Source organism: Dendropsophus ebraccatus, chromosome 5, assembly GCF_027789765.1.
Source record: "Dendropsophus ebraccatus isolate aDenEbr1 chromosome 5, aDenEbr1.pat, whole genome shotgun sequence".
Classification (NCBI taxonomy): domain Eukaryota; kingdom Metazoa; phylum Chordata; class Amphibia; order Anura; family Hylidae; genus Dendropsophus; species Dendropsophus ebraccatus.
In genome coordinates this window covers 50,416,325-50,443,800 of record NC_091458.1, presented here as the reverse complement: position 1 = coordinate 50,443,800, position 27,476 = coordinate 50,416,325, and the positions used below count along the sequence as shown (strand labels likewise).

The 27,476-nt window shown below is 42.7% G+C and overlaps 1 protein-coding gene across 2 annotated transcripts; it reads left to right on the top strand.

Moving 5' to 3' along the window:
- Nucleotides 1-1,736: 1,736 nt before the first annotated feature.
- CPB2 (carboxypeptidase B2) lies at nt 1,737-19,534 on the top strand. 2 transcript variants are annotated; one of them, XM_069970149.1, is made up of 12 exons: nt 1,833-1,989; nt 5,971-6,009; nt 6,641-6,725; nt 9,512-9,636; nt 9,720-9,828; nt 10,560-10,661; nt 12,609-12,713; nt 14,127-14,237; nt 14,483-14,573; nt 16,496-16,698; nt 17,748-17,832; nt 19,221-19,534. In XM_069970149.1, the coding sequence occupies exons 1-12, from the start codon at nt 1,922-1,924 to the stop codon at nt 19,403-19,405; spliced, it is 1,308 nt and encodes a 435-aa protein (XP_069826250.1). In that variant the 5' UTR covers nt 1,833-1,921; the 3' UTR covers nt 19,406-19,534. The 2 variants fall into 2 exon arrangements, with proteins under 2 accessions (XP_069826251.1, XP_069826250.1); XM_069970150.1 differs by lacking the exon at nt 5,971-6,009 and having other exon boundaries at nt 1,737-1,989.
- The last annotated feature ends 7,942 nt before the right edge of the window (nt 19,535-27,476 follow it).

Here is a 27,476-nt window from a genome sequence, read left to right as displayed (position 1 = left end):
TGGTCAGTGGTAAATTGGGGATGTTTATCTGGCCAATACTGCAGTATCAGCCGGGTGAACATGCAAGACATCGGCCATTGTTTGACGCGGCTGTGTCAAAAAACGGCCGATGTTCTCACACTGTGTGGACATGGCCTATGGCTGTGTCCATGTTTTCCAGGACTCCCTAAAGCTGCATCCAACTTCTCCAGGCAGTGGGAGTTAAATTCAGAGTAGGGATGGTCCGAGCCGAGTTCGGTTCTGGTTTGTACGAACCCGAACTCTTGGCAATGATTCCCGCTGTCTGCCCTCCGTGGAGAGGGTGGATACAGCGGGAGGACCGCCTGGAAAACTGGGATACAGCCATAGCCATAGGCTGTATCCCAGTTTTCAAGATGGTCCTCCCAGACAGCGGCAATCTGATGCCGAGCATTCGGCAGTTTTGGACCATCCCTAATTCAGAGCTTTCGGGTTCACTCATCACTATTCACTGCTGCTCTATAATGCCTTCCATGGTGCTGCTTTTTAGAGTGTGCATGGAGACAAAGAAGTGCAGGATCTCCTTGTTTCCACAGTTTGGTGTATGGCAGACATGACAAATGTTAAGCTCCACCCGATAGCTAAATTGAGATGAAAAATGTATATTGCAGTAACAGTAACATCACTTCACACACCACTGCAGAGCTTTGGATAAATATTCAATAGAAGGAGCTGGCCTGCCAGGGCAGATCGGTGCACAGATGTGCCAAGGATCAAGGTGAGAAGCTTACCTTCATCCTCAGCGCCCCCTGTGTTACAGGGACATATCAGCAGGTTAGATGCTTCTAACTTGCTGGTAGTTTCCCTTTAAAGGGGTTATCCAGCGCTACAAAACATGGCCACTTTCTTCCAGAGACAGCCCTACTCTTGTCTCCAGTTGGGGCGGGGTTTTTCTGCTCAGATCCAATTAAGTGAATGGAGCTTAATTGCAAACCGCACCTGAACTGGAGACAAGAGTCATGTTGTCTCTGAAACAAAGTGGCCATGTTTTTGTAGCACTGGATAACCCATTTAAAAAATCTGCACTGCATAAATCCACAGAATTTCAACCTCATGTGAAATTGCCCGGAAACAAAGCAAGGCTTTTCTTTATATAGAACTATACCCACACAGTAGTAACTTGGAAGCTAAAGAGTGCAAAGGTCAATTTTCCTCCAAACATTTGCTTAAGGTGACCTTTTGATGTGATCTTCAGCCAAATCTGTGAGTCAGACATGAAAAACACTCTCATGTAATTATTCTATTATCACAAAACCAACACATTTACTAGAAATCTTCTTGGCTTTATTATTGTTTCACAGTATATCTCAGCTGTAAAATTAACATACTCCTTGTATATAATATTGGCTGCGGGATGCCGCACCCTCTAAGCCCCACACTATAAGAATCTAAACGTTTTGCAACTTTTGTATGGCAGAAAACTAGCGTTCAGTTATATTCATGATGGTTGATGGTGACTATCCACATATTGACTTATTTAATTTCTAAAAATGTGTTATTTTAAGTGTCAACCAATGAATATATATCATATATAGATGTGAGAGTGAAGTCTGTACTCTTTCCAGAATAGCACTTTCCAGAATCACTTTGATATCTGACACAATAAGCATACTGTACTCATTTGAATAGTCCTTTGCTTAGGAAAACCTAAGCTGTGCCAAAGGGTATTCAGCACGCTATAGAGATGTCATTGTAAAAATGAGCGGTGATTTCAGATGACAGACTTCATTATTGTAGAGTAGAAAGTCACATTTTCCCAGGTAAATCAGTGGTGGAGCAATGTGGACCCTGCACTTTAAAGTTTAACTGGAGTGTAAACACTTTGACAATTCTGGACTGGACGTTGCTTGTCGTCTACCAGCATAGATTTTCAGACCTTAAACGTATTCACATCTTGCTGGAAATGAAGATCCTTTTATTTATATGTGTATTGGGCTTTTTTCTTGGGAAGGATCAGGTGGCCACATTCAGGTAATATATCATTGTTATTATATAATAACTATAATTTGTCTAGACTGTAAGTTCTTTTATGATGAAAGTCAATGGCAGATGAACCCAATTGTATAGACATATGTCCGCACTGCTTACATCTTGATATCAGAGAAAAGCAAAGAGGTATACTATACTAGCTGTACCTCCTCTCTCAGCAAAAAGTACAAGGCTGACAGCACTGGTGTAAGTAAGATTATAGAATATAATGGTATATACTACCACTCCCCAGAACATAGATAACTACATTAATCCTTGTGCAGACACTGGAGGGAATGCTGGGAGATTTCAGGGCTGAAGCTAGCTTAATTAAAGGAATGCAGCTCTGCAATGTATGGGCCATGTTCACATGACGATTTTTCTGTCCATCATTTCACATTTAGGTGACTGTCATTACAATGACGGCTGTTGGTACATTATTCTAGGTCAAGCCTTTTTGGACTTGGTTCTTTTTTGAAGGTCCATTGAATTTAAAAGTAAAGATGGTGGGAAAAAAAATGTGTGCAAAGAACTAATAATAACGTTAGTTGTTAAAAATAACGTCTGTGAATAGTTGACATAAGCATTATTTGACGTCCGCACAAACAATGTTTATTATTCAGTACACTATGGGGGAGATTTATCAAACATGGTGTAAAGTGAAACTGGCTCAGTTGCCCCTAGCAACCAATCAGATTCTACCTTTCATTTTCCAGAGAGTCTGTGAGGAATGAAAGGTGGAATCTGATTGGTTGCTAGGGGCAACTGAGCCAGTTTCACTTTACACCATGTTTAATAAATCTCCCCCAAGGTGTATTGGGCGGCCGTCATTCTGTTGACTTCAATGCATTACCTTGTCTTTGATTATAATTTGGTTATAAAATATGTTATTTGAAAGAAGAAAAAAAAAGCGCCTGCCTTTTCTTTCTTTCTTTTTTTTTTAAATACATATTATAATAATTATAGTAATTTGGTCCTTCCAGATATCTTCCCTTTACAGATGGTGCCACCAAACCCACCCCATGGTAAATTGCACCATTAGACTATATACCCACAATGTCTTTTTTGGCATTATACAATATCGGCCGTGCTGCAGTTTAGCTCCATTTACTTAAATGGAAATGAGCTGCAATACCACACACGAACTGAGGACAGGTGTTCTGCTGTTGTGGAAAGTAGCCATGTTCTGGATAACCTATTTAGGGCCATGTTCATACAACGTATGAACATCGCCCAATGTGTGACCTAGCCAGGTCAAACAACGGCGGATGTCTGAGATGTTCACCCGGCCGATACTGCAGTACTGGCCTGATAAACAAAACTTTATTTAATAATTAATTAGAATGAGGGCATATTTGGGTGTGCCTGTGCTCCAATTTGCCATAGACCACAATGGAAGGTACGGCCGTGAGCCTACTTTACACTTTGAGCACAGGCTTAAAGACGCCGCACAAAACTGACCTGTCAATTATTTTGTGCGGCTGCAAAGAACCACAGCCATAGTATATACAGGGTGTGTACCCAACGGCCGTAGTTCCATAGACTGTTATGCAATTAAGCAGTGCTGTTAAACAACAGCCATTGTTTAATGGCCTAAAAGTAATAATGCAAACAGGATCAGAGCGAAGACAAGGAGAGCCTCAGAATAAAAATGCAACCGCATTTGTCAAGAATGAATAAAAAGTGCCAAAATACCTGCTTAAATATACACAAGCTAAGTGCTGAATGGTTCACAAAATCCCATACATGTGTCAAACATAAACTTGTTAGTGCTAAAGCACACCCTCCACATTTACTATTGGTACAACAATACAATGTCCACCTATATGTCAACGTCACCATAGTGACCACAATGCTTATAATATTAAAACAGGATAATCCCATGTACATAATCCAACATTGTACCCAATAGTACTATGTGACATAGTCGTGGGCTCCATCCATCCTCTGAACCCTTTTGCAATGCGTAGGTCACCATAGAAAATCGATTAAACCTCCACCAGCTTGCACGTTTATATAAATGTATATTCTACAAATCAGACAATGGCAGACAAATAATAGACTAAATATATTTACAAATGTACTTTAATAATAACCAAAAAGAAACAGAACATTTATAAAGATACAAGAAGCAATACAGATCATTGGATGGTCAGGAAACAAAAAATAAATATATATATAAGCACATGTACCTACCTAAACAAATGGTGATGCAAACAGATGTGGATCAAGGATTAACCGTACAGACTATATAATAAAGTATCAGAGCATGAGATCACAGTTGCCAATGTAATCACTAGAGATGAGCGAACCGGGTTCGGGTTAGAGTCGATCCGAACCAGAATGTTCGGCATTTGATTAGCGGTGGCTGCTGAACCTGGATAAAGCCCTATGATTGTCTGGAAAACATGGATACAGCCAATCACTATATCCATGATTTCCACATAGCCTTAGGGCTTTATCCAAGTTCAGCAGCCACCGCTAATCAAATGCCAAACGTTCAGGTTCAGATCGACTGGAGCATGCTCAAGGTTCGCTCATCTCTAGTAATCACCAAACCTAAAGTAAACAAACCTTCCCAATACAACTTACATAGGTAGGCACAGTGGTACAAAAATCACATTCCATTCTACTGTTCCAGACCCACTCACCCAACGCTGCGTTTTGCCACAATGCTTGACCCTTGATAAAGCATTGTGGCGAAACACATAGTTCAGTGAGTGGGTCGGGAACATTAGAATGTTGTTGTTCCCTGGCCATCCAATGGTATGTATTGCTTCTTGTATTTTTATACATTTTATGTTTCTTTTTGATGATTATTAAAGTACATTTGTAAATATATTTAGTCTATTCTTTATTCAGTATAATTAGTTTTGTAGCATATATATTTAAATATGTTCATTTGGACAGGTGCTTGAAAGATTAAAGGCATATTCTGCCCCAAAAATCTTTTTTTGCATTGTTAAATAGCCCCCCCGCAGCTCCAACACCGTTTTGGGCATATTTCTCCCAACTCACCTCCTCCGGATACAAAAATTAGCTTAGTGGTGTCCACTGACACGGTTCTTCCTCCTCACCTCCACCTTTGGTGTCAGGAACACATGCCCTCCCTCTCTCTAATTATCCCCCGAGTTGTGACGTCATCATATATTTGGGTAAAATGCCTCCGGTGGGGGTCGTGAAGCTGGTCACGGACACGGATGTTATCATGCTGTAACGCAATGCTGAACTTACCAGAAATCAAGGTCCAGTCTCCTGAAGGCAGATTTTCTGACTAGTGCTGGTTGAATAAAACAGACTAAACCCAGGAATTCTGGCTTTTACAGAGAGTCACGGCTCAATGTGTCCATCAGTCACATGACTGCCTTCTCTCTGTGAGCGCTCAGATGGCCTGGAATACACAGGGCTTCCTGTTTTCTGACTGTTTCCCGTTTTCTGAGAAAAAAAGAGTCAGAAAACAGGAAGTGACATGTTTTCTAGAGATGAGCGAACCAGACAGATTTCTGGTTCGCTCATCTCAAGTGTTTTCCATGATAACTATAAAAAAATAATTACTGTAAATTACAAACTTGCTTCATTTCACATCTACTGTTGATTTAGATTTTGAAAGTTATAACGACAGTGACACTTTAATGTGTCCGTCAATCAAATTACTGCCTTTTCTGTGAGCACTCAGATGGCTGGGACTTCCTGTGTTTAGTCTCTTTTATTCAACCAGAACAAGACTAAAAAGCTGCCTTCAGCTGGACCTGCATTTCAAGCAAGTATAGCTTTGCTATAAAGCATGAGTTCATTTGTAATTTTTTTCTTTTGTCACAAGATGGCAGTATTTGCCAGAAGCAGAACATTGTGTACATTATTTTTTCCTTTACCATATAAGAAGAAATTGGATGTTCTCTTCTATGTTACCTGATATACAAGCCTTTTCTGTTTTTTTGTTTTTTATTTTTGCTTTTTTTTTTTAACATAAATTTGTAATTTCAGATTTCCACTGAATCCAACAACACCTTCACCCACAGAACCGTAAATATGGTTTTATTACTGCTGAAGCCGGGGTTGGGGGGGGTAGAGTTTAAAGAATGAGGAAGGTTTAAATGTAATGTATTTTAAAGAAAAAATGTAGTTGTGGCTATGCTACAAATGTATATGATTGTTTTACATTTTTAAGGGGCAATTAAAGGGGTACTCTGCCGAAAGTTTTTTTCTTTAAAATCAACTGGTTATAAAAACTTATGTCGATTTGTAATTTACTTCTTTTTAAAAATCCCAAGTCTTCCAGTATTTTTCAGCTGCTGTATGTTCTGAAGGAAGTGGTGTATTCTTTCCAGTCTGACACAGTGCTCTCTGCTGCCACCTCTGTCCATGATAGGAATTGTCCAGAGCAGTAGTAAATCCCTATAGGAAACCTCTACCGCTTTGGACAGTTCCTGTCATGGACAGAGGTGGCAGCAGAGAGCACTGTGTCAGACTGGAAAAAAGACTCCACTTTCTGCAGGAAATACAGCAGCTGATAAGTACCAGAAGACTTGAGATTTTTAAAATTATAAATCAATATATCTTTCTGACACCATATGATTTGAAAAAAACAATTCACCAGAGTTCCCTTTTAAGGCGCCTCCCTGAATCAACATACTGTGTATATATTTCTTTTCAGTCAGGACCAGGTGCTATATGTTCTACCACGTAGTGACCGCCAAGCCCTGCTTCTTCAGAATATCACCTCCTCATTTGATGAGATGGTAAAAAGATTTATACATTTATAAGTATTGGGAATGCCTTCTTAGGCATGAGAATATTAGACTTTCCTGTACACTTTTATTTTCTTTTGGGTTCACTTCTGGCTTGGCCTCAAAAACTGCACCAATATCTGCAACAAAAACTGCGAGTGTGATTCCAGCCCAGTGGAAATGTGCAAGTGGTTCTTTCAGATTTATCACAACGAATGCATGCATAAGTAGATGTGACCTCCGAAGAAACTAGTTATTTTTAACCTGCAGCTGGTAGGAGTGGGCATGCCATTTTCCAGTGTGCTGGGCAGCCCAAATGATTGCTTTATCATTTGTACGGCCATTACATACATTGTTATCGGCCGCACATCTCCTGTTTAGACAGAGAGATGATGATTTTTACAGCTGTACAAAAGATCAAATCAGAAGACGATTGGGCTTTTGCTAGCTTGTCAGCTGATCACTGGAACTTTTACATAGGTCAATTATCGTCTGAATGATAGTTCCTAGGACTACCCATGAGCGATAATCGGCCTCTGTAAAGGGTTTTCAGTGGTCCTAGAAGTTTAGCAGCACATGATCAAATTTTCATGAAAATTTCCACAACCGATTTTCTAAAGACCAATTCATTTTGCATAACTGTTGTGTCCCATGCAGGTTTCTGTGGCCATTTTACAGTCAGGAAATACTAATCTGGAAGCCTTTCAGGAGGCTTTAGGAAATAGTGTTTCCTGACCGTAAAAACAGAAAAGCAAATAAATAAATAAATAAAAACACCATTCTCCACTGCACTGGTCTTCTGCCTTAGGGTGTTATTACACGGGCCGATGGGGGCCCGATAATAACTGTAAATGAGCGCGGATCTGCTAGATTGTCACTCGTTTACTCTGCCTATTCCACGGCCCAATTATCATTTAACAAGGGCTGCATGGACATCGTTACCGATGTATTTGCAGCCCTTGCTAAACTTTATACATTACCTGTCTAGGCTGCAGGACTCCTCTTGCGGTCTTCTTCTCCTCGGGTACCACGCGCTCCAGCTTCAGAGCGGCCTGTATCAGCTGACAGGCCGCTCATCCAATCACTGGCCGCCGTGGTACCGGACAGTGATTGGCTGAGTGGCCTGTCAGCTCAGACAGGCCGCTCTGAAGCTGGAGCGCATGGTACCTGAGGAGAAGACCGCAAGAGGAGCCCTGCAGCATGGATAGGTAATGTAAATCGTCAGTCGCTGGCCACGCACCGCCATTACATGTAGCCATGTGCGGTCGGCGCCCGACAATTATAGGTTCAAACCTATATCAACGATCAGCCGATGATTGTTGTCATCGGCTGATCGTTGTATTTATTCCACATAGCAATAATCGGCCGAATCGGGCCGATTCGGCTATTCATCACTCCGTAAAATAGGCCCCTTAGGGCGGTCGGCGACTGACGATTTACATTACCTATCCAGGCTGCAGGGCTCCTCTTGCAGTCTTCTTTTCCCCGGGTCCCACGCTCCAGCTTCAGAGCAGCCTGTCTGAGCTGACCAAGCCGTGGAATAGGCCCAGTAAACGAGTGCCAATCTAGCAGATCGGCACTCGTTTACAGTTATTATCGGGCCCCCACCGGCCCGTGTAATAACACCCTTAGTGTGCTGAAGTGATGGGGAGAATGCAGCCTTTTGTGGCCAGTGGCATAGTGCTGCCTTCGGCCAGAATAGTGATTGACAAAGTGGGAAGCCAATGGCTCATCGTCCTGTCAAACACAGGGCCGCATTTAAATGTATGCGTGCCTCATTAGGAGCACGTACAGTGAAAGGGCCACATGGAGCACCAAGTGGCACTTGCCTGGTATGCTGGTTTGCAACACATCCAGAATTCCATTCAGTTTCTGAAACTTTCCAGAATTCTGGTTTCTCCCATAGAGTTCAATGGGGCATCCGTGCCAGAATTCTAAATGGAAATAGGACAGGATCTATAAAATCCTGACCTATTTTTCAGGATCCTGAAAGGTGTCCGTGCCCAACACAACCCTGTAGGTCAGGAAATCTATCTAAAGTTTACCTCCAGTGTTTTTTTCAGAAATGACTATCATGTAGCAATATGATTGATAGTCATTTCTTTAAAGGGGAAGTGGACAAAAAAAAAATTTCTTTAAAATCAACTGCTGCCATGAAGTGCCAGAGATTTGTAATTTACTTCTATTAAAAAAATCTCAAGCCTTCCAGTACTTATCAGCTGCTGTGTGTCCAGCAGGAAGTGGTGTTTTCTTTCCTGTCTGACACAGTGCTCTCTGTTGCCTCCTCTGTCCATGTCAGGAACTGTCCAGAGCAGCAGCAAATCCCCATAGAAAACCTCTCCTGCTCTCCAGACTGGAAATAATACCACTTCCTGATGGGCATACAGCAGCTGATAAGTACTGGAAGGCTTGAGATTTTATAGAAGTAAATTACAAATCTCTGGCACTTTATGGCAGCAGTTCATTTGAAAGAAAACATTTTTTGGTGCACTACCCCTTTAATGTAAATGGTATTTTGAAGGTGGCCCCGGAATAGGCTTCCGAGCACCCGTTCTCCACACTCCCCGCCATATATCGCTGTACCTTATGAGACAGAGCTTCCTGCTCCGTCCCCATAGCTCCTGCCTCCAATGAGAGACCACACGCCATGTAAGTCTATCTGAAGTCTCCTAAGGTTGTAGGTTGACCAGCACTATGGTAAAGTTTAGGTCTGATACACACAATTTACTTAAGGGATCATTACATCTCTAACATAAAAAGTGTACAAAAAATATTTGATCATGTTAAACACATTGTAGATTGTTCTCTGGAAGCCAGACTCACCGGAGCACATAGAGAAGAATAAAGAAGTGCACTTCTATGTAAATGCTTCTTTAGTAGATGAAGTGAAAACTAAGCTGAAGGAAGCTGCCATCTCATATACGTGAGTAAAGCACAGCTATTGGTATGTTGGAAATTACCACTTCTAAAGCTCACATTTATTCTGCACGCCTTTCTTTTATTTAGCATTTTAGTTGAGAATACCCAGAGCCTTATTGATCAGCAGACATACAATGACACTTCTGGTCAACGAAGCTCCGCCTCTTACTATGAACAGTATCATGCCCTGGATGATGTAGGTCTTATTTTTTATTTTAATATAATTTTTAGTGAATATTGTTTATGATTCAAATAGTGAAAAAAAAAATTTGCCTTAAAGGAGAAGTCTGGCGAAATTTTTATTAAAGTATTGTATTGCCCCCCCCCCCCCCAAATGTTATACAAATCACCAATATACTTATTACGGGAAATGCTTATAAAGTGCTTTTTTCCCTGCACTTACTACTGCATCAAGGCTTCACTTCCTGGATAAAATGGTGATGTCACGACCCGACTCCCAGAGCTGTGCGGGCTGTGGCTGCTGGAGAGGATGATGGCAGAGGGATGCACGGTGTCCCTCCAGTTCCCTTTGTCCCTCAGTATCCCCCTACCATCATCCTCTCCAGCAGCCACAGCCCACACAGCTCTGGGAGTCGGGTCGTGACATCACCATGTTATCCAGGAAGTGAAGCCTTGATGCAGTGGTAAGTGCAGGGAAAAAAGCCCTTTATAAGCATTTCCCGTAATAAGTGTATATTGGGGATTTTTATAACTTTTAGGGGGCAATACAATACTTTAATAAAAAAATTTTTGCCGGATTTCTCCTTTAACCTTCTCATTATGTAGTTACCAGATATACCACTCTATGTGCTTACTAGATATACCACTGTAGTTTACTAGATATACTACTGTATGTGCTTACTAGATATACTACTGTATGTACTACTGTATGTACTAACTAGATATACTACTCTATGTACTTTCTAGATATACCACTGGATAGAACAAATGGTAGAGTCACATCCTGATATGCTGGAGAAGATTTACATAGGAAGTTCTTTTGAAAAACGACCTCTCTACGTCCTGAAGGTACAGTAAAGAAAATTTTTTTTTTTTTTTTACATAGGGAACCATAGTTCATGTCCACTGCCGTTCAGGCTCTAACAGTAATACAATGAGTATTACTTAGCCAATTGCATGGCACAATGAACTTTATTATTTTATTTACAGATTCAGCTGTCGGCCACACATCGCTATTACACGTAGCAATGCACAGTAGGCGGCCAATGATTTTAGGTCAGGGCAAAAAGAAACGGATCAGCCCATGGTCATTGTCGTCAGCTGATCGTTGACTTATCAATGATTATACAGAGAAATAATTTGCCAAATTGGCCTGATTCAGCAGATTATTGCTCTGTATAATGGGGCCCTATGGGAGAAACTGACGACCATAGTGGTAGCCCCCAGAGTTGTTCTGAGGCTCAGATAGAGGTTCACTATGACTATTTGTAACCTGTGTATTGATCCTTGTCACCAAGGTCTATCTACCATTTACCCATTCAAGAACTGGTATGGTGGTAGCATAAACAAGGAGACCTAAAATCATCAGGCGTCGGGCATGCATTGCTACATGTAATAGTGATACACGGCTAATAAAGTATTTACTTACCTTACCATGTTCCCCGGTGTCTCCCCTGGTCTCTGCAGATGCAGCTCTGCCTTCTGTTTAGGGTTGGTCCGAACCGAGTTCGGTTCGGGTTCGTACGAACCCGAACTCTCGGTAATGATTCCCGCTGTCTGCCCGCTCCATGCAGCGGGTGGATCCAGCGGGAGGACCGCCTGGAAAAATGGGATACAGCCATAGCCATAGGCTGTATCCCATTTTTCCAGGCGGTCCTCCAAGCAGGAATCCGATGCCGAGCGTTCAGGTTCATCCGAACCCGAACCTCGGCGGGTTCGGACCATCCCTACTTCTGTTCCCTTCTAGTCAAATCTCTGCACTGACAGGTCTCCCAGCCGAATCACTTGCCAAGACAGGACCACGACCAGTGATTGGCTGAGCAGAAAGTAAAGCTGCAGCTGCAGAGACGGGGGAAGGCCCAAGGACACCGGGGTACGTGGTAAGGTAAGTAAATTCTTTACTATTTTACACTAAAGGCAAGGGATGCACGTACATTGCTAACGAGATATATATATATGTATATATATATATATATATATATATATATAGCCCTTGCTGCCCAATAGTTGGCCTGTGTAATTGCTTAGTAAATTAGCACCAATCTAGCAGATCGTTGCTCGTTTACACTTTATGATTGGGCCGTGTAATAGGACCCTTATGGTGCGTTTACACAGACAGATTTATCTGACAGATCTTTGAAGCCAAAACAAGGAGCAGACTATAAACAGGGATCAGGTCATAAAGGAAAGACTGGGATCTATCCCCTTTTTTAATCCATTCCTGGCTTTGGCTTCCAAAATCGTGTAAACGCACCCTTAGTCCTAATGATTAGTCTACTTAAAGGGCAAACATTGCCTAGATTTGTTATTTTAGAGCTAGATACTGAAACATGTTATTTTTGTAATCTGATTCTATTTTCTGATCGTGAGTTGTTGTTTGTTTTTTATTACATTTTAGTATATTACTATGGTCTCAGCCATCTTATCTGTTTTAACAACATTTAGAAATATGATCTACAGCCCCATGGACTGAAGGGGATCCTATTCACTAGAATGGGATCCAGAGGTCATTCAACAGGAGGGGGGATGTGTCTGCTGATCTCTCAGCATCAGCTACTGTGAATAGATGTCCTGTCTATATGCTGGTGTTACATTTCACTGTCATCCTGTCTGTGATGATAAGAAGAACTCTGCTTGAAAGTGAAGTCTTGGCTTAGTGGTCAGAGCCATAACTGCAAGATTTCAGGATTATTTAAAAATATAACATAGAAGAGTAAGATATAACATACATTTTTATTAGGGACAAACATTTGAGATATAACATAAATAACTTTTTCACCACTGATTGATCCTTAGATGACGGGGAAAGAGAAAACTGCAACAACTGCGATATGGATTGACTGTGGTATACATGCCAGAGAGTGGATTTCTCCAGCCTTCTGCTTGTGGTTTGTTGGACATGTGAGCATTAGTCTGCATCTGCTATGACATCTTGTAACATACTCAGAGACAGCTTAGTAAAAAAGAAACTGCTAGTTTATTGCATTATTATTGCACACATGTCACATCACATTGTTATACACACTGAGCGAACCTTGAGCATACTCGAGTCGATCCGAACCCGAACTTTAGGCATTTGATTAGCGGTGGCTGCTGAAGTTGGATAAAGCCCTAAGGCTATGTGGAAATCATGAATATAGTCATTGGCTGTATCCATGTTTTCCAGACAACCTTAGAGCTTTATCCAAATTCAGCAGCCTCAGCTAATCAAATACCGAACAATCGGGTTCGGATCGACTTGAACCCGAACCCGGTTCGCTCATCTCTAATACACACGTCTTTAAAGGAGTTACTAGGGCCCTATGGGCTCCAGGGAGTATTTATATCTCAAGGTCAATATATATATAATATAATACATTGAAAAATTGTCTGCCTCTAGATGATAGTCATAATAAGAATAATACCATTATATAAGAAACAAATATTACCACTAATGAAAATCACCATACAAAGACCAATCTTCATGGAGTTCTCTTTCCCTTTTTTGGCCCATACTTACAGTCATGACTTGACTGCAAAACTTTCCAGAATAAAGGTCCTTTAGTAAGATCGGTGTTTGTTTGCAGTGATTCTACGAGGCACGACTGAATGCAAAAAATCAATGTTTTTAGAGCTGCGTAAAAGATGTGATCAGCCGAGGAGTGGCCGTTTTCTCACTCATCAGCTGATCCCTGTCACTTTTATACCTGTTGATTATCAGCCAAAAGAGTGTTTCTAGGAACGCTCCTGGCTGTGTAAAAGGGCCTTTACATTTCCCAGCTTTTCAGCACCTCCCAACCTTTATAGAACCTCTATACAAACTCCCTATCAACAATGCCCCAAATAATAACTGGTAGCTAGCTTCCCTCTTGTGCCCCCACACTACTTTTAGCCTCTACCCCAGTAATAGGGCCCTCTCAGCACCCCCACCCCCCAAAAAAAAAAATTGTTTGCCCAGTCAGTCACTGGCTCAGACAGGTCATCGCTGCAGCTTAGCAGGTATGTCCTGCATGTCACCCATGAGCAGTGGGATCCCAGGCACTGCCAGAATTCTGCTTTAAATCTTTAAATATTCCAGCGTTCACATTGCCCACTAGAGCAGACACTGTTTTCGATACACGATATTGTTTTCTGCAGTCACTTTTTCCAGTACAGATTGTGACCATTTTTTCAATTTTATTATCGAGTTCTAAAAGCTCCTCAATAACATGTTAGATGGTCACATGGTAGATCCATCCATCTTTTTTTTATTGTCCATCTTCTTAGTTTAAATTCCCAAACTTTTCCTCATTATAAACAGTTATCTAACTTTGTTCTCCGTTCCTTTCTGTCTAGGCTGTGGGATTCTATGATGCAGATGAATACATGAAAAATCTATTGAAATACACTGACTTCTATATCTTACCAGTGATGAATGTTGATGGATATCACTATACATGGACCACAGTAAGTATATCATTTGCCCAGCAATTATTATGACAGAATGAGACGTCCAGCCATCCGTCAGGGGTCTGGGTATGCAGTGATATAAGAATCCAAAACTCAATGGCAACTTAACCTCTGCATGGCTCAAAAGGAACAAAAATTTAAAAAAAATTGTGGGATGCTTTTTTTAAAGTCTATAGAAAAATGGCCATCTGTGCACACATTATAAAAAAATCTAGGCAATACACTTTCTTTAATTTTAACAGAATCGAATGTGGAGGAAGAATCGATCCAAGCATCCAAACAATCAATGCTATGGAACTGACCTTAATCGGAATTTTGATGCTGGGTGGTGTGGTATGTTTTTTTCCCCTTCTGTTATATAGAACATCAGCTGCACAATAATATTCCAGATTTGCAGTAACTTTAGTTTGGAATAGCTGTCTCTGTGCAATGAATCTATATAATATTTGAGTTTCACCTTTTGAACTTAATTACTGAAATGAATGAAGTTTTCAACGATATTCGAATTTATTAAGATACACCTATAGTTCTATTTGCTTGCAGAAACTTCGAGAGGGGGCTTCAGTTTGTATTACATTCAGTTATATATAATAGTTATATCTTTTTATAAAATGTAAGCGGCTGCTGGAAGCTTTTAAGGAGTTTTCCCATTTAGTAAAGTGATCGCATATCGACAAGATAGGGGATAACTATCTGATTATAGAAGACCTAAGTCTCCTGTTAGAATGGAGCGTTTGGCTAATTCTAAAGCTGCCATAGAGAATGAATAGAGCAGTGGCATCCTGGAACTCCATTCTAATAGGAGACTCAGGTCCTTGTTCCCTTGTTCCCGAGGCCCAGTGTTTGGAGCTTCCACAGTCAGATAGTTATTGCCTATGCCTTAGAAAGGGGAAAACTTCTTTTATTTATCATATAATTGTATTCCTATGCAGAAAAAAAACAATGGTAGTCAAGGTTAGATGAACTTGAACAGGATTGAAAAGCATTGTAAAAGAAGTCAAGATGCTTTAAAAATAAATCGTAGTTGTCTGCCCAATTCCCAACTGCTGCCGTTCTGACAGTGCCCGATCCCCACTGTTCATGGCTTTGTCTGAAGTATAGAAAAAGGAATAAATGCCTGCTCAGCCAATCACTGAGAGAGGCAGGTCACAGATGCAGCTAGTGATTGGCTGAGCAGGTATTCCCTGTGTGTCTGCACATCAGAGGAAGAGGGTTACCTTGGGGTAAGCACTTAAGTAAAACCTACACACTCCAGAGATGTTTACATTTAAATTGGTCTTTATTTTATCCTTATTCTATTTGTATACCATTCTAAGATTAGTATTTATTCGAAGTATTGCCTATATGTTGTTGGACATAAGACTGTATAAGTGAAGGTTGATTTTATAAGGTCCAAATAGACCATCATGTCAGGCTGACTCCCAGGAATGAGGAATCAGTCCTGGGTCACCTGTTTGGATTTCACTTATAAGTCATGTAAGTAATAGATTATGTTATGTTTAATGAAGGGAAAGGTAGACCCCCACAATGCGTCACATCATTGCAATAAAGAGGGAGATTAAGCTTAAAGGGGTACTCCGGGCTGGGGGCTCTTTTGTCTATGACCCGGGAGGAGGTGGATGAGGGCAACGACATCCCCTTACCTCACCGGTTCAGCGCCGTGTCCCGGATCGCGCCGCTTCCGGTCCGCGCTGCCTGGCCGCTTCCTGGTCTCTGATGCGGGCTTGAGACGTGACGTTTTAAGTCCGCTCAGCCAGTCAGTGGCAGGAGCGGGATCCCACATTCCACAGGAGGTTAGAAGTCGGTCTTTTAAACAGGGTTTTTGAGCTATTACTAGATCCATGTTTGCTCTAGTGACGTTTGTCATAGCGACATGTCAAAGGGGCATATTAGTGGGGGTCTGGGTGCTGAGACCCCCGCCAATCACTAGAATGAAGGGGCAGCAGCACACGGTCTGCCCCTTCATCTCCGCTATAACAGCAGTCTACTGAATTATAATGGGGCCTATGGAACTTCCGTTTGGAAATTATCTCCGTATAGTGGAGATAAAGGGGCACAGCGCACACTGCTAACCGCTTCTGCCCCTTTATTCTAGCGATCGGCAGGTGTCTCAGCACCTGGACACCCACCGATTCGCACTTCTGACATGTCGCTATGACATGTCAGAAGTTTTTACAAATGATAGTTACACCTAAATTATTATGTATTCTGTTCTTATGTGCACCTATAATATGTATTTATACACAACATCCTAGGACTGGGCGCCTCCAGCAATCCTTGCCAAGACACATACTGTGGACCTTTCCCAGAATCTGAACCTGAAGTGGCTGCTGTGGCCAACTTTATCAGACAGCACAAAGACACCATAAAAGGCTACATAACAATCCATTCTTACTCCCAGATGGTGCTCTTTCCATACTCATATAAGAGAGAGAAATCGAAAGATCACGATGAGCTGGTAAGAATCAGTGTCTATATTGTATGTTACTCCATCTTCATTAGAAGGAGAGTCAACAGTGTATGTGTATGAATGTTAATGGCCTAAACTGTCTTTATGATGGGTAAACTTTCATATAATTTAAAAGGTGACTTGATATTTGTATAGATCAAGCGATGTTACACTTCTTGTGCCCCCCAAAATTTATATAAAAAGGCGAGGGGGGAAAACTTGGTGGTTTTACCTAGAAAAGCATTTCCAATTAATTTCACTAATTAAAAAAATAGCACAGAGAAAGAAAGTGGCAAGTCATTTTTATTCTGGTCCAAATCAACATGTCTGATTCTGGATTGTTTTTCATGTTTTTTTTTTTTTATAAAGCAGTTTTTGCCTTTATCAACATATCCTTGGGTTTATCATAGAACAAGGATGTCAAATTCAGCCCCTCCAACTGTTGCAAAACTATAATTCCCATTATGCCTGGTCCAGGCATGATGGGAATTGTAGTTTTGCTTTAGCTGGATGGCCGTGAGTTTGACACCTACGTTATAGAAGGTCATGGAGCTCTGTTTTTATTAAATAGCACATTTTTCAATGTGTTCTCTATATATCTTATATCCTTTACACTCAAGCATATATACAGCATACATAGAAACAAAAAAATAGAAATCTACAGTATATCACACATACATCTTTTGAATAAATAGATTCATATTTGTGATCCTAAGTTACTGTAAACCATTTTCACATATTTCGCAGGATGTAATGTACATTATTGCACATGATTGATTTTCTACTGTTTCTACAGTTTTTTTGTCTTCTTTCTTCTTTATCTTTTGCTTTTTCTCTCCGGGTTCTCCTTTTCATAGGAGTCCATTTTGGGCCTTTAGCCCCTTTTTTGTTTTAATTACAGTCTGTTTTGCATTGGCGCAATGACTTTGCTGGTGTTTGTTTTGTTAATTCTATACCTAAACAACTTAATAAAAATCTAAATAAAATTTTTTTCGTTTTTCCCGTAAAGGCAGGAAACTAAATATAATAGCAATATAACAATGATTTATCATTTTCAGTTGCGGATAGCAAATAAAGTTGCAGATCAAATACGGTCAAAAAGCAGAAGCAGATATGTATCGGGTCCAGGAGCAGACACTATCTGTAAGTGATTCCACCTCCACATAACTATTTGACCAATTTTTGTATATTACTTAAATTTTTAGATTTCTACAGTTTATGACTATGACGGTCTCACAAAATCTCACTCTATTACAACAGCAGGTTATCTGACAGATTTTTACAGCCAAAGCCAGGAATGGATTTGAAAAAGAAGAAATGTCAGTCTTTCCTTTATGACCCTGTTTATAATCCATTCCTGGCTTTGGTTGCAAAAATCCGTCAGATAATCTGCTGTTGTAATAGATAATCTGTCAGATATCTGTTGGTGTAATCGGGCCCTCAGTCTGCGGTAATAGCATAACTCCTGTGCATTGAGCACAATGTCTGAGGGTTATGATGGAGTCTGATCTATCTTTTACTCCCTATATTCAAGCTCTTGCATGCTCCTGTCACCTACACCTCAAAAACATCTCCAGATTCTGCCCATTCATTACCATTGATACAGCTCAGACTTTTACTGTCGCCTTGATCCATTCTGACTACTGTAAGGACCCTTTTACAAGGAAAGATTCTCATGGGAAAAAATCATTATATCGTTCAATTTAAGCAATAATCTTCCTGTGTGTGTAGGCAACGATCAAACGATCACATTTTTTCATGTGTCGTTGATGGCATCTTTTGAGCTGACCCTAAAATTGTCTTTAATTATTCACAAATCTTTCAGTGTATGTACAAACCGTTCATTTGTTATTACTATATTATTATTATTATTATTATTATTATTATTATTATTATTATTATTATTATTATCCTGTTTAAAAAAAGTGATGCAGAATCTGATGCCACTATATAAATATTATTATTATTATTATTATTATTATTATTATAGCATACCTTTGCAACCATGTTAGTAACTCCCCATGATGCTAAGCTTTTCCAATGTTGCTAGATGATTTTAGGTTTTGCATAAGGTGAACTTTATAAACTACAGCACACAGCTTAGGCTAGGTGCACACTGTGTTAGCTGTGTGCTTTAGTGCTATACATTGGGAGGAGTCCTCAATGTATAGCTAAGTAGTATCTGTCATAGATAGGATACCATGTCAGGAAAATGTATGCCCCATGGTATTTTTTAGGATCCATTCGGATGGAAGAGAGCAATAGTCTGCTATTCCATATGGCAAACCCTGATATGTACGTCCCCAACGGCGGCTAAAATGACACAATTTTGACCTCCTTTGGATGAATGGGGTTCTATGGATCCAGCTATCACATGCACTGAGACTATTCCATGTGAATGTTGACTTCCATATCACTGCTAAACACAGTGTGAATATAGGCTAAGTGGTGCAGCATTTTTATAGCACATATAAGTAGCCATATGTAATACTCTGGGTGAAATGTTTTCTCTACCGTTACATTTTTTGTAGATCTGGCTCCAGGGGGATCTGATGACTGGGCGTATGATCTGGGGATCAAGTATTCTTTTACAATCGAGCTTCGGGATAAAGGGACCTATGGATTTTTACTTCCTCCAAATTTAATAAGACCGACTTGCACTGAAGCTCTGACTGGAATCAAAATTATATCTGCACATATTGTGAAAAATATTTAGGCCCAGAAGAAAGAAAAATCACAAATTCTAGTTACTTTGCATATAGCAACCAGTGCATTTTATGCCTGTAATCTTTACCATCGGCACTTTGTCTAATGTCTTATAGTAATAAAAGAATTTCCAATTTGACTCTAGAACTGGAGAGAATTACTTTAATGTATGTGATGGAATCCTGGTGTAAGTGATGTGTAATGCAATGTTTACACGGAGCGATAATTCTCCCAATCAATCTTTAACGATTTTGAGGTTACAAACCCACTTGCCGGATCTGCAGCAAGTCTCCTTGCTGCGTTTTTGCAGGGAGACTCGCTGCAGATCCCGGCCCTATACTTTCAATAGCAGAGAAACTCGCAGCAGGGATGTACATCCCTGCTGCGATTTTGTCTGCAGCCCGCCCCATTAACCCCCCGGCCGCCGGACATTATACATTACCCGGTCCCCGTTCCTGCTTGCTTCGGGGCTCTCGGTGTCTTCACGGCCCGCCTGGCCAATCAGTGCGCTGCGGCGGGGAAGCGCACTGATTGGCTGGGCGGAACGTGCCGGGAGCCGCTGAAGCAAGCAGGAGCCGGGATCAGGTAATGTATATCCTGCCCGCCCCCCTGCAGCCCCGATCGCCCCCAGCCCCCGGCCGCACGATCGCCCCCAGCCCCGCAGCCCCCGGCCGCACGATCGCCCCCAGCCCCACAGCCCCCGGCCGCACGATCGCCCCCAGCTCCGCAGCCCCCGGCCACATGATCGCCCCCCAGCCCCCGGCCGCACGATCGCCCCCCGCCCCGCAGCCCCCGGCCGCACGATCGCCCCCGGCCGCACGATCGCCTGCAGCCCCGCAGCCCCCGGCCGCATGATCGCCCGCAGCCCCCAGCCCCGCAGCCCCCGGCTACACGATCGCCCGCTGGGGGCGATCGTGCGGTCAGGGGCTGCAGGGCTGCAGGCGATCGTGCCGCCGGGGGCTGCGGGGCGATCGTGCGGCCGGGGTCTGCAGGGCTGGGGGCGATCGTGCGGCCGGGGGCGATCATGCGGCCGGGGGCTGCGGGGCTGGGGGCGATCGTGCGGCCGGGGGCTGGGGGCGATCATGCGGCCGGGGGCTGCGGGGCTGGGGGCGATCATGCGGTCGGGGGCTGCGGGGCTGGGGGCGATCGTTCGGCCGGGGGCTGGGGGCGATATACATTACCTGATCCCGGCTCCTGCTTGCTTCAGCGGCTCCCGGCACGTTCCGCCTGGCCAATCAGTGCGCTGCCCCGCCGCAGCGCACTGATTGGCCGGGCGGGCCGTGAAGACACCGGGAGCCCCGAAGCAAGCAGGAAGGGGGACCGGGTAATGTATAATGTCCGGCGGCCGGGGGGTTAATGGGGCGGGCTGCAGACAAAATCGCAGCAGGGATGTACATCCCTGCTGCGAGTTTCTCTGCTATTGAAAGTATAGGGCTGGGATCTGCAGCGAGTCTCCCTGCAAAAACGCAGCAAGGAGACTCGCTGCAGATCCGGCAAGTGGGTTTGTAACCTGAAGCAACGATTTGGTTTTTATAACGATCAGCGTTTAGACAAATAAATCGTTAGAAAAATCGTAAGAAAATTCATAAGAAAAATTGTTAATGCAAACGTTTTTAAGATCGCTTAAGCCCATCTTTTACATAGGGTGAATCTTTGAAAGACTGTTTACACAAAACGATCTGCAAATTTTTAGCGAACAACGAACAACAATTCGAGAACATGTTGAAAGATCAAAATGAACGATTTTTCGCTCATCACTTGATCGTTTGCTGTGTTTACATGGAATGATTATCACTCAAATGCGATCGTTATTGCGAAAATTCGAACGATAATCGTTCCGTGTAAACGCAGCATAAGTCTATTTTTTTTTTAAACTTGTATTTATCCTAAATAGTTCTGACATCACAAATTTTTTGTATTGTTTTCTTATCATTCATATTAATTGGACAACAAGGTGATGCAGACTGTCAGGGTGTTACCAGTTCTTCGTCTAGTTTCTAAAACTATGGCCATAAACCTTCAATAACTGTGGACTGACCAATCGTTTAGATCAGTGCTTCTCAAACTGTGAGGTGGGCCTCACCAGTGAGGTGCCCCCTAGTTGTTGGTGAGGCCCAGCTGAGGAGCCAGTTTTCACAAAGTAACTATGATCTGCACAGTCCTTTTTGCTGTTTGCATACTTAATTTATTAGTATCTAGAGTTTGGGAGATGGGTGACAGGTAGCCCTAGCATTATTTTCAGCTTCTAAATGGACTTTCACCACAGATAGTGAGGCCCAGGCACCCTCCTGGTCAGTAAGGTGAGGCCCAGGCCCAAGCGCTGGTTTAGATGACAGTTATCTTTCCTGTCCTCCCCATATACAGGAATATTTGGCACAGCCAGACTGCTCTGGCAGAGGCTTATCTCTACGAAAACAAAGGAGTCGGGCAGTGATTTTTCATGACACCCTACCCCTATCGGTGAGTGTCGGGAGAGCCCTAAATACTCTATACTGACCTCCAATCCCGCTGTTATACAAACGCATAAAGTCTCCTTAAAGGGGTACTCCAGCGGGGGGGGGGGCACTTTTTTGCTGGGACCGGGGAGGAGGTGGCCAAGGGAAAAGACGTCCACTCACCTCCCCGGTTTCAGCGGCGGGTCCCGCATTGCGGCGCTCTGGTGCCCGGCTGCTTCCGGGTGTCTGACGCATGCCCGAGACGATACGTCTCAGGTCCGGATCCCGCCTCCTTCACTGAGTGGCTGAGTGGACCTGAGACGTCACGTTTCGGGCACGCGTCAGACACCCGGAAGCGTCCGGGAACCGGGCACCGGAGCACTGCGATGCGGGACCCGCCGCTAGGACTGGGGAGGTGAGTGGACGTCTTTTCCCTCGGCCACCTTCTCCCTGGTCCCAGTAAAAAAGTGCCCCCCCGCTGGAGTACCCCTTGGGGCTATGTTCACACTGCGTATGAGACCGGGCGTTCCGTGACCCCGGCCGGGTCACGGAACGGCCGGTCTCTGGCCGGATCATCTTAAGTAAAGGATGATCTTTCGGCCGCAGAGCTCTGATGCGGGCGCATCAGTGCGCACCCGCATCAGAGCTTCCCATAGCCCACAGTGAAGCATGCGGCCGGAGCCGCTCGCTTCACTGTGTGAACTGACAGGTCTTTCTGCGGCCAGAATTCACTGAATTCCGGCTGCAGAAAACTGACGTCAGTTGTTTGTGGCGGCGGCGTATGGGATCCCGGCCGGAGCGTATACGATGTGTGTACGCTCTGGCCGGGATCCCATAGAACAACAGGCATTGTTCCACCGCGGTAAAAGTACGGCCGTTGTTGCCATCAGCAACAACGGCCGTACTTTTACGTAGTGTGAACATAGCCTTAATGTGCATCCATAGCCTTCCACAATTGCACAGACCATAGGTGAATGGTGATCCGTGCCATAACTGCGATCCATACTACGGCCAGCCAGGTTTAACTACAACAAACATTTTATTCAAGGTCCTTCAATAAAAGCAGTTTGTTGTAGTTAAACCTTGTAGTACTTACAGTTGTGGGAATGGAAACTTCGGATGAGCCAACAGGAGTCCCTGGATATCTGCTGGTACGGTGACTAGTAAACTGCCATAGAAAACTATATGCGATCCTGGCTTTGGGGGGAGTTGGTTCAAATCTCCCCTCCGAAATGTATCTATAATACCTCTACAATATTATGCATGGATATGGATCCTTCCCCACTTTTTCTGACTTTGTGATTGTTTTGAGGTCGGTGGTGCAGGGGATCACCTGGAGGGATTGCAGCGAACCTGAGCATGAAAGAATTGTTTGGGTGTTGTTATTTGAGAACTGGTGAGGGGTTACCGCTCACAAAGTGTAAGTGAACCGTTTCTAAGTGTGCATTCCCATCTTTAGGCTATGTGCCCACTACATAAGAGACCGGCCGTTGCGTGACCCGGCCGGGTCACGGAATGGCCGGTCTCTGCAAAGATCATCTTTCTGGCCACAGTGTTCATCAGCGCAAGCCCGCATCAGAACTTCATACAGCACACAATGAAGCTTGTGGCCGGAGCCGCTCGCTTCATTGTGTGAAGTGACATGTCTTTCTGTGGCCGCAATTCAAGACCTGTCAATTCACACAATGAAGCGAGCGGCTCCGGCCGGGATCCCATAGCAGATAAGGTAGTGTTCCACACCATACAAAGTACGGCCGTTGTTGCTGATGGCAACTACGGCCGTACTTTTACGAAGTGTGAACATAGCCTAAGAACGATACCGCTCCCAAAAGCGTTTTTTTTTTTTTTTTTTTTTAATAACGTAAGTCAATGGAAAACAGATCCTGCAGGATGACATACAACTACAGATACACCTGCCATCTGTTTTGTTTTTAGTGTTTATTATTTTATTTTTTTCCATAAAACGGATACATTAAACAAACAGGAAGAATGCAGTGTGAACTTAGGCTGAGGACATGCTCCTGGGATGATTAGGCTTCAGCAGTCTGCACATCTCCTGATGGTGGCAGTTAGTTGGTTCTGGCACATTCTATGTAGGTAACAGTTATTAGGTAATAGCTGCCAGTCACATGACCTCTGCAGCCAATCAGCTTCCTGGTCATATATTCAGAATGGACATATTGGTCATGTGTCTGTTTCTCTTTTGTGTCTGTTGTATATTTTGGAATGAATGTTACCACTTGTCTAACCTTAAAGGGGTTATCCAGCGCTATAAAAACAAGGCCACTTTTCCCCACTCTTGTCTCCAGATTGGTTGGGGTTTAAAACTCAGTTCCATTGAAGTAAATGGAGCTTAACTGCAAATGACTTCTGAACTGGAGACAAGAGAGGGGCAAAAGAGGCCATGTTTTTGTAGCGCTGGATAACCCCTTTAAAGGGGTTATCCAGTGCTACAAAAACATGGCCACTTTCTTCCAGAGAAAGCAAGGCTCTTGTCTCCAGCTTTGGCGGGGTTTTGCTGCTCAGTTCCATTGAAGTGAATGGAGCTTAATTGCAAACCGCACCTGAACTGGAGACAAGAGTCGTGTTGTCTCTGAAAGAAAGTGGCCATGTTTTTGCAGCACTGGATAACCACTTTAATGTAAAGGATCTATCCAAGAAGAATGTTGTACCAAAATAGCCAGAAATAACTCCATGTCATTGGGCACTGGACATCCGAAATGCAAATATGAAAATTGTTATCTCCTCTGAATCCACCTAACTACTTAAGAAGGAAACAAAATGTTCTGCTATTATACCAAGTGATAACATGTTGTTTAAAATGTGAAATGATTTACATGAACGTTAGGCCACATTCAGATGGAATTTCTTTATAGATTTTCTCTGGACGCTGGACTGGAAATTTACACAGAACAGGACAAGAGGCACAGGGGCGACACCTAGTGGCCAATGATAGAACTTTTCAATTTCACAGGAAATTTTTTTTTGAAGTGAATTACAAATACGTTAGATATTGATGCCTGATGTTTTTTTTAATGATAGTGCCACCTTAAAATATAGCCTTATCTGAGAAGTAATCCCATAATCCATTCTCTAGGTTTAACCCCTTTAAGCCAAAACATATTTTAATCTTAAAGAGTATATACTTTTATGTTTTCCATCTTGGCATACAAATGTCACTATATTAGATGGGCTTTCTGTTAACATCTAATTTTTATTAATTTGATATTTCTTTGGAAGGGGGAGAAGCAATATAAAATGTATCAGTCTTTTGTTGATGACCTAAAATAAGAATCCTATGTATGATTGGAAAACAGTCATTTGCAAATGACAGAGTCTGTCTATTGTTATCTATGTCCATGAGTCTTGCTGTAAAGTATGTCACTAAATGCTGTTAAGAACAGCCCAGGCCTATCTCACGGCCTCATTGGCAAACCGCCTAGATACCTTTGAAGCAGTATGGTCCCCATGGGACGCCTATTGTACACAGCAAGGATATGCCTGAGAAGTCTGGACCGCTGCCTTACCTTCCCTCTCCCCCCCCCCCCCCCCCCTCCCTCCTGTCTTCACTTGTCCTGTCTGTCCACCCTTTTCTTTTTTCTTTGTGTCTCCTGTCGATTGGTCTCCAGCTATGTGTTTTCTTCTGGTTTTCTTATATTTTTGGTGTGACTTCAGTAACTGATTTCGCAATACTTGTGCAGGCTCGGAGATTGTTTATTTTGGTTCACTTTCCCACAATATTTCAGTGTTTCTATGAGAGCTTTTCTGAAAGAAATATGTGTTCTCTGCCCGCCACGTGCTCTGCGACCTCCTTTGGGAGCTCAATGCTTACATATGTCATACTGTATAGTCATCTGTTTTTGGCTTCATAGCTTGTTGTTACACGTTTCTCTGTTTTATAAAATTCTAATAATAATAAAAATTACAGTTAAAAAAAAAAAAAAGAACAGCCCAGGCAATATGGCAGCCCCCATAACAATGTACAAAGTGAGAAACGACTAAGTCAGAAACAAGAAACAGAGTAGAATTAAAAAAAAAAAAGTTTTAGCATCAGTAAAAGAAAATTTAGGTGACACGTTCTCTTTAAGGATAGTATGTCAAGCCGGAATCTGCTCCAAAGGGGGAGTCAACCATCTGTAGACAGCTGTTTTGGGGTTCTTGCTTTGTCAGTGAGAGGCTTTCAATGTAGGTCTAGGGAGGCAGTGTGTCTCAGTAAAGAATAGTATGGGAGGAAGCTGAAGTACCGTAAGGAAACCCACAAAAAAGAAACATCAAGTCTGTTAATAGGTGCCCTAATTATTAGTATAATTTGGCTCATCACCAAAACCTGTATTACCACCAACACACAGGTAGTGCTTCCGTTCTCTAATCTATTTCTTCCATAAGACTCAGCATATTGCAGTTTCTGATTCACTTACAACACTTCTTTTCAGTACAAAAAAGCGGTAGAGATATCGTGTAACATGCAAGTCACGTTCTACTTTGGACACGACCAGGGGCTTGACAGATATGGCAGACAGCCAGTGTGACTTTGTATTCAATGCAATAATGCCATCAGACTGGAATTCTGCAGCTGTCAGTTCCGTCCACTCAGGTCCAAAGAGTTCCTGAGCACCGTATATTCCTCAGCTGTAGCCGGACAGCTGCAATTTACAACATCTTGTATACGGCTAATAGGCCTCCAACTACCTGACTGACAAGTCAGGTTGCCTGAACAATGGTTTAGGTTTAAATATTGTTGTAAATGTACTGAATAGTAAGGCCTACTGCACACGTCTGTGTCAGTTTTTACTGTCAGGAAATATAAATTAGGAAGTACTTCAGGAAACCATCAGGATTTCTTGACAGTAAAAACTGAAAAGAAAAAAACAAAAAAAGCCATACTCACTTGCTGCACGGCTGCAGCACTGCTCTCCTCCAGCTTCTCCTCTCCCTTCCTGCTCTGTGAGCCATTAGGACCTCCCCCCTGTCAATCACAGTGCTAAAATTTACTGCATGTGCACCTGATCAGGAGCGCATACAGTTAATAGGCGACACGCAGCACCCACTGGTACCTTGCCGGGATGCCTAGCAATGCATTCAGAATTCCAGATGGGCATCCAGAGCTGTCAAGAATTCTAGATGCTCCCAAAAGACGTCCATGGCTCCCAAGCATTCCAGACAAGTTCTATAATTTCCTGACCTATTTCTGTGAGCAGACACCCTTCATAGAAAAAAAAAAAAAAAAACGTAGGGTGTGCATGTCCAATAGAAGCCTATGAGTTCAGAAATTTCCTGATCAAGATAAATTTAACAAATGTGTGCATGCGGCCTAAGGCTATGTTCACAAGTATGTTCACGTATTTATGACAAGAACTGCTGTTAATGCCAAACGGTCGTTCTTGTCATTAAAAAATGTTCCCCATTGAAATCAATTAAAACGGCCATTGTTCAATACGGCCGCACAAATAATTGACCTGTGAATTATTTCCTGACCGTTGTTTCCACACAGTGTGGCCGTCTTCGGGTCATAGCGTGACTGAGAATAAATGCTTAATTGATTCTCAGTTGTACCCATACAGCTAGCATAATTCAATGTATTTAATAATGTTCCTGCAGCCGATATGGCAGTATCGGCAACAGGAACATGTAAAACACTGACTCTGT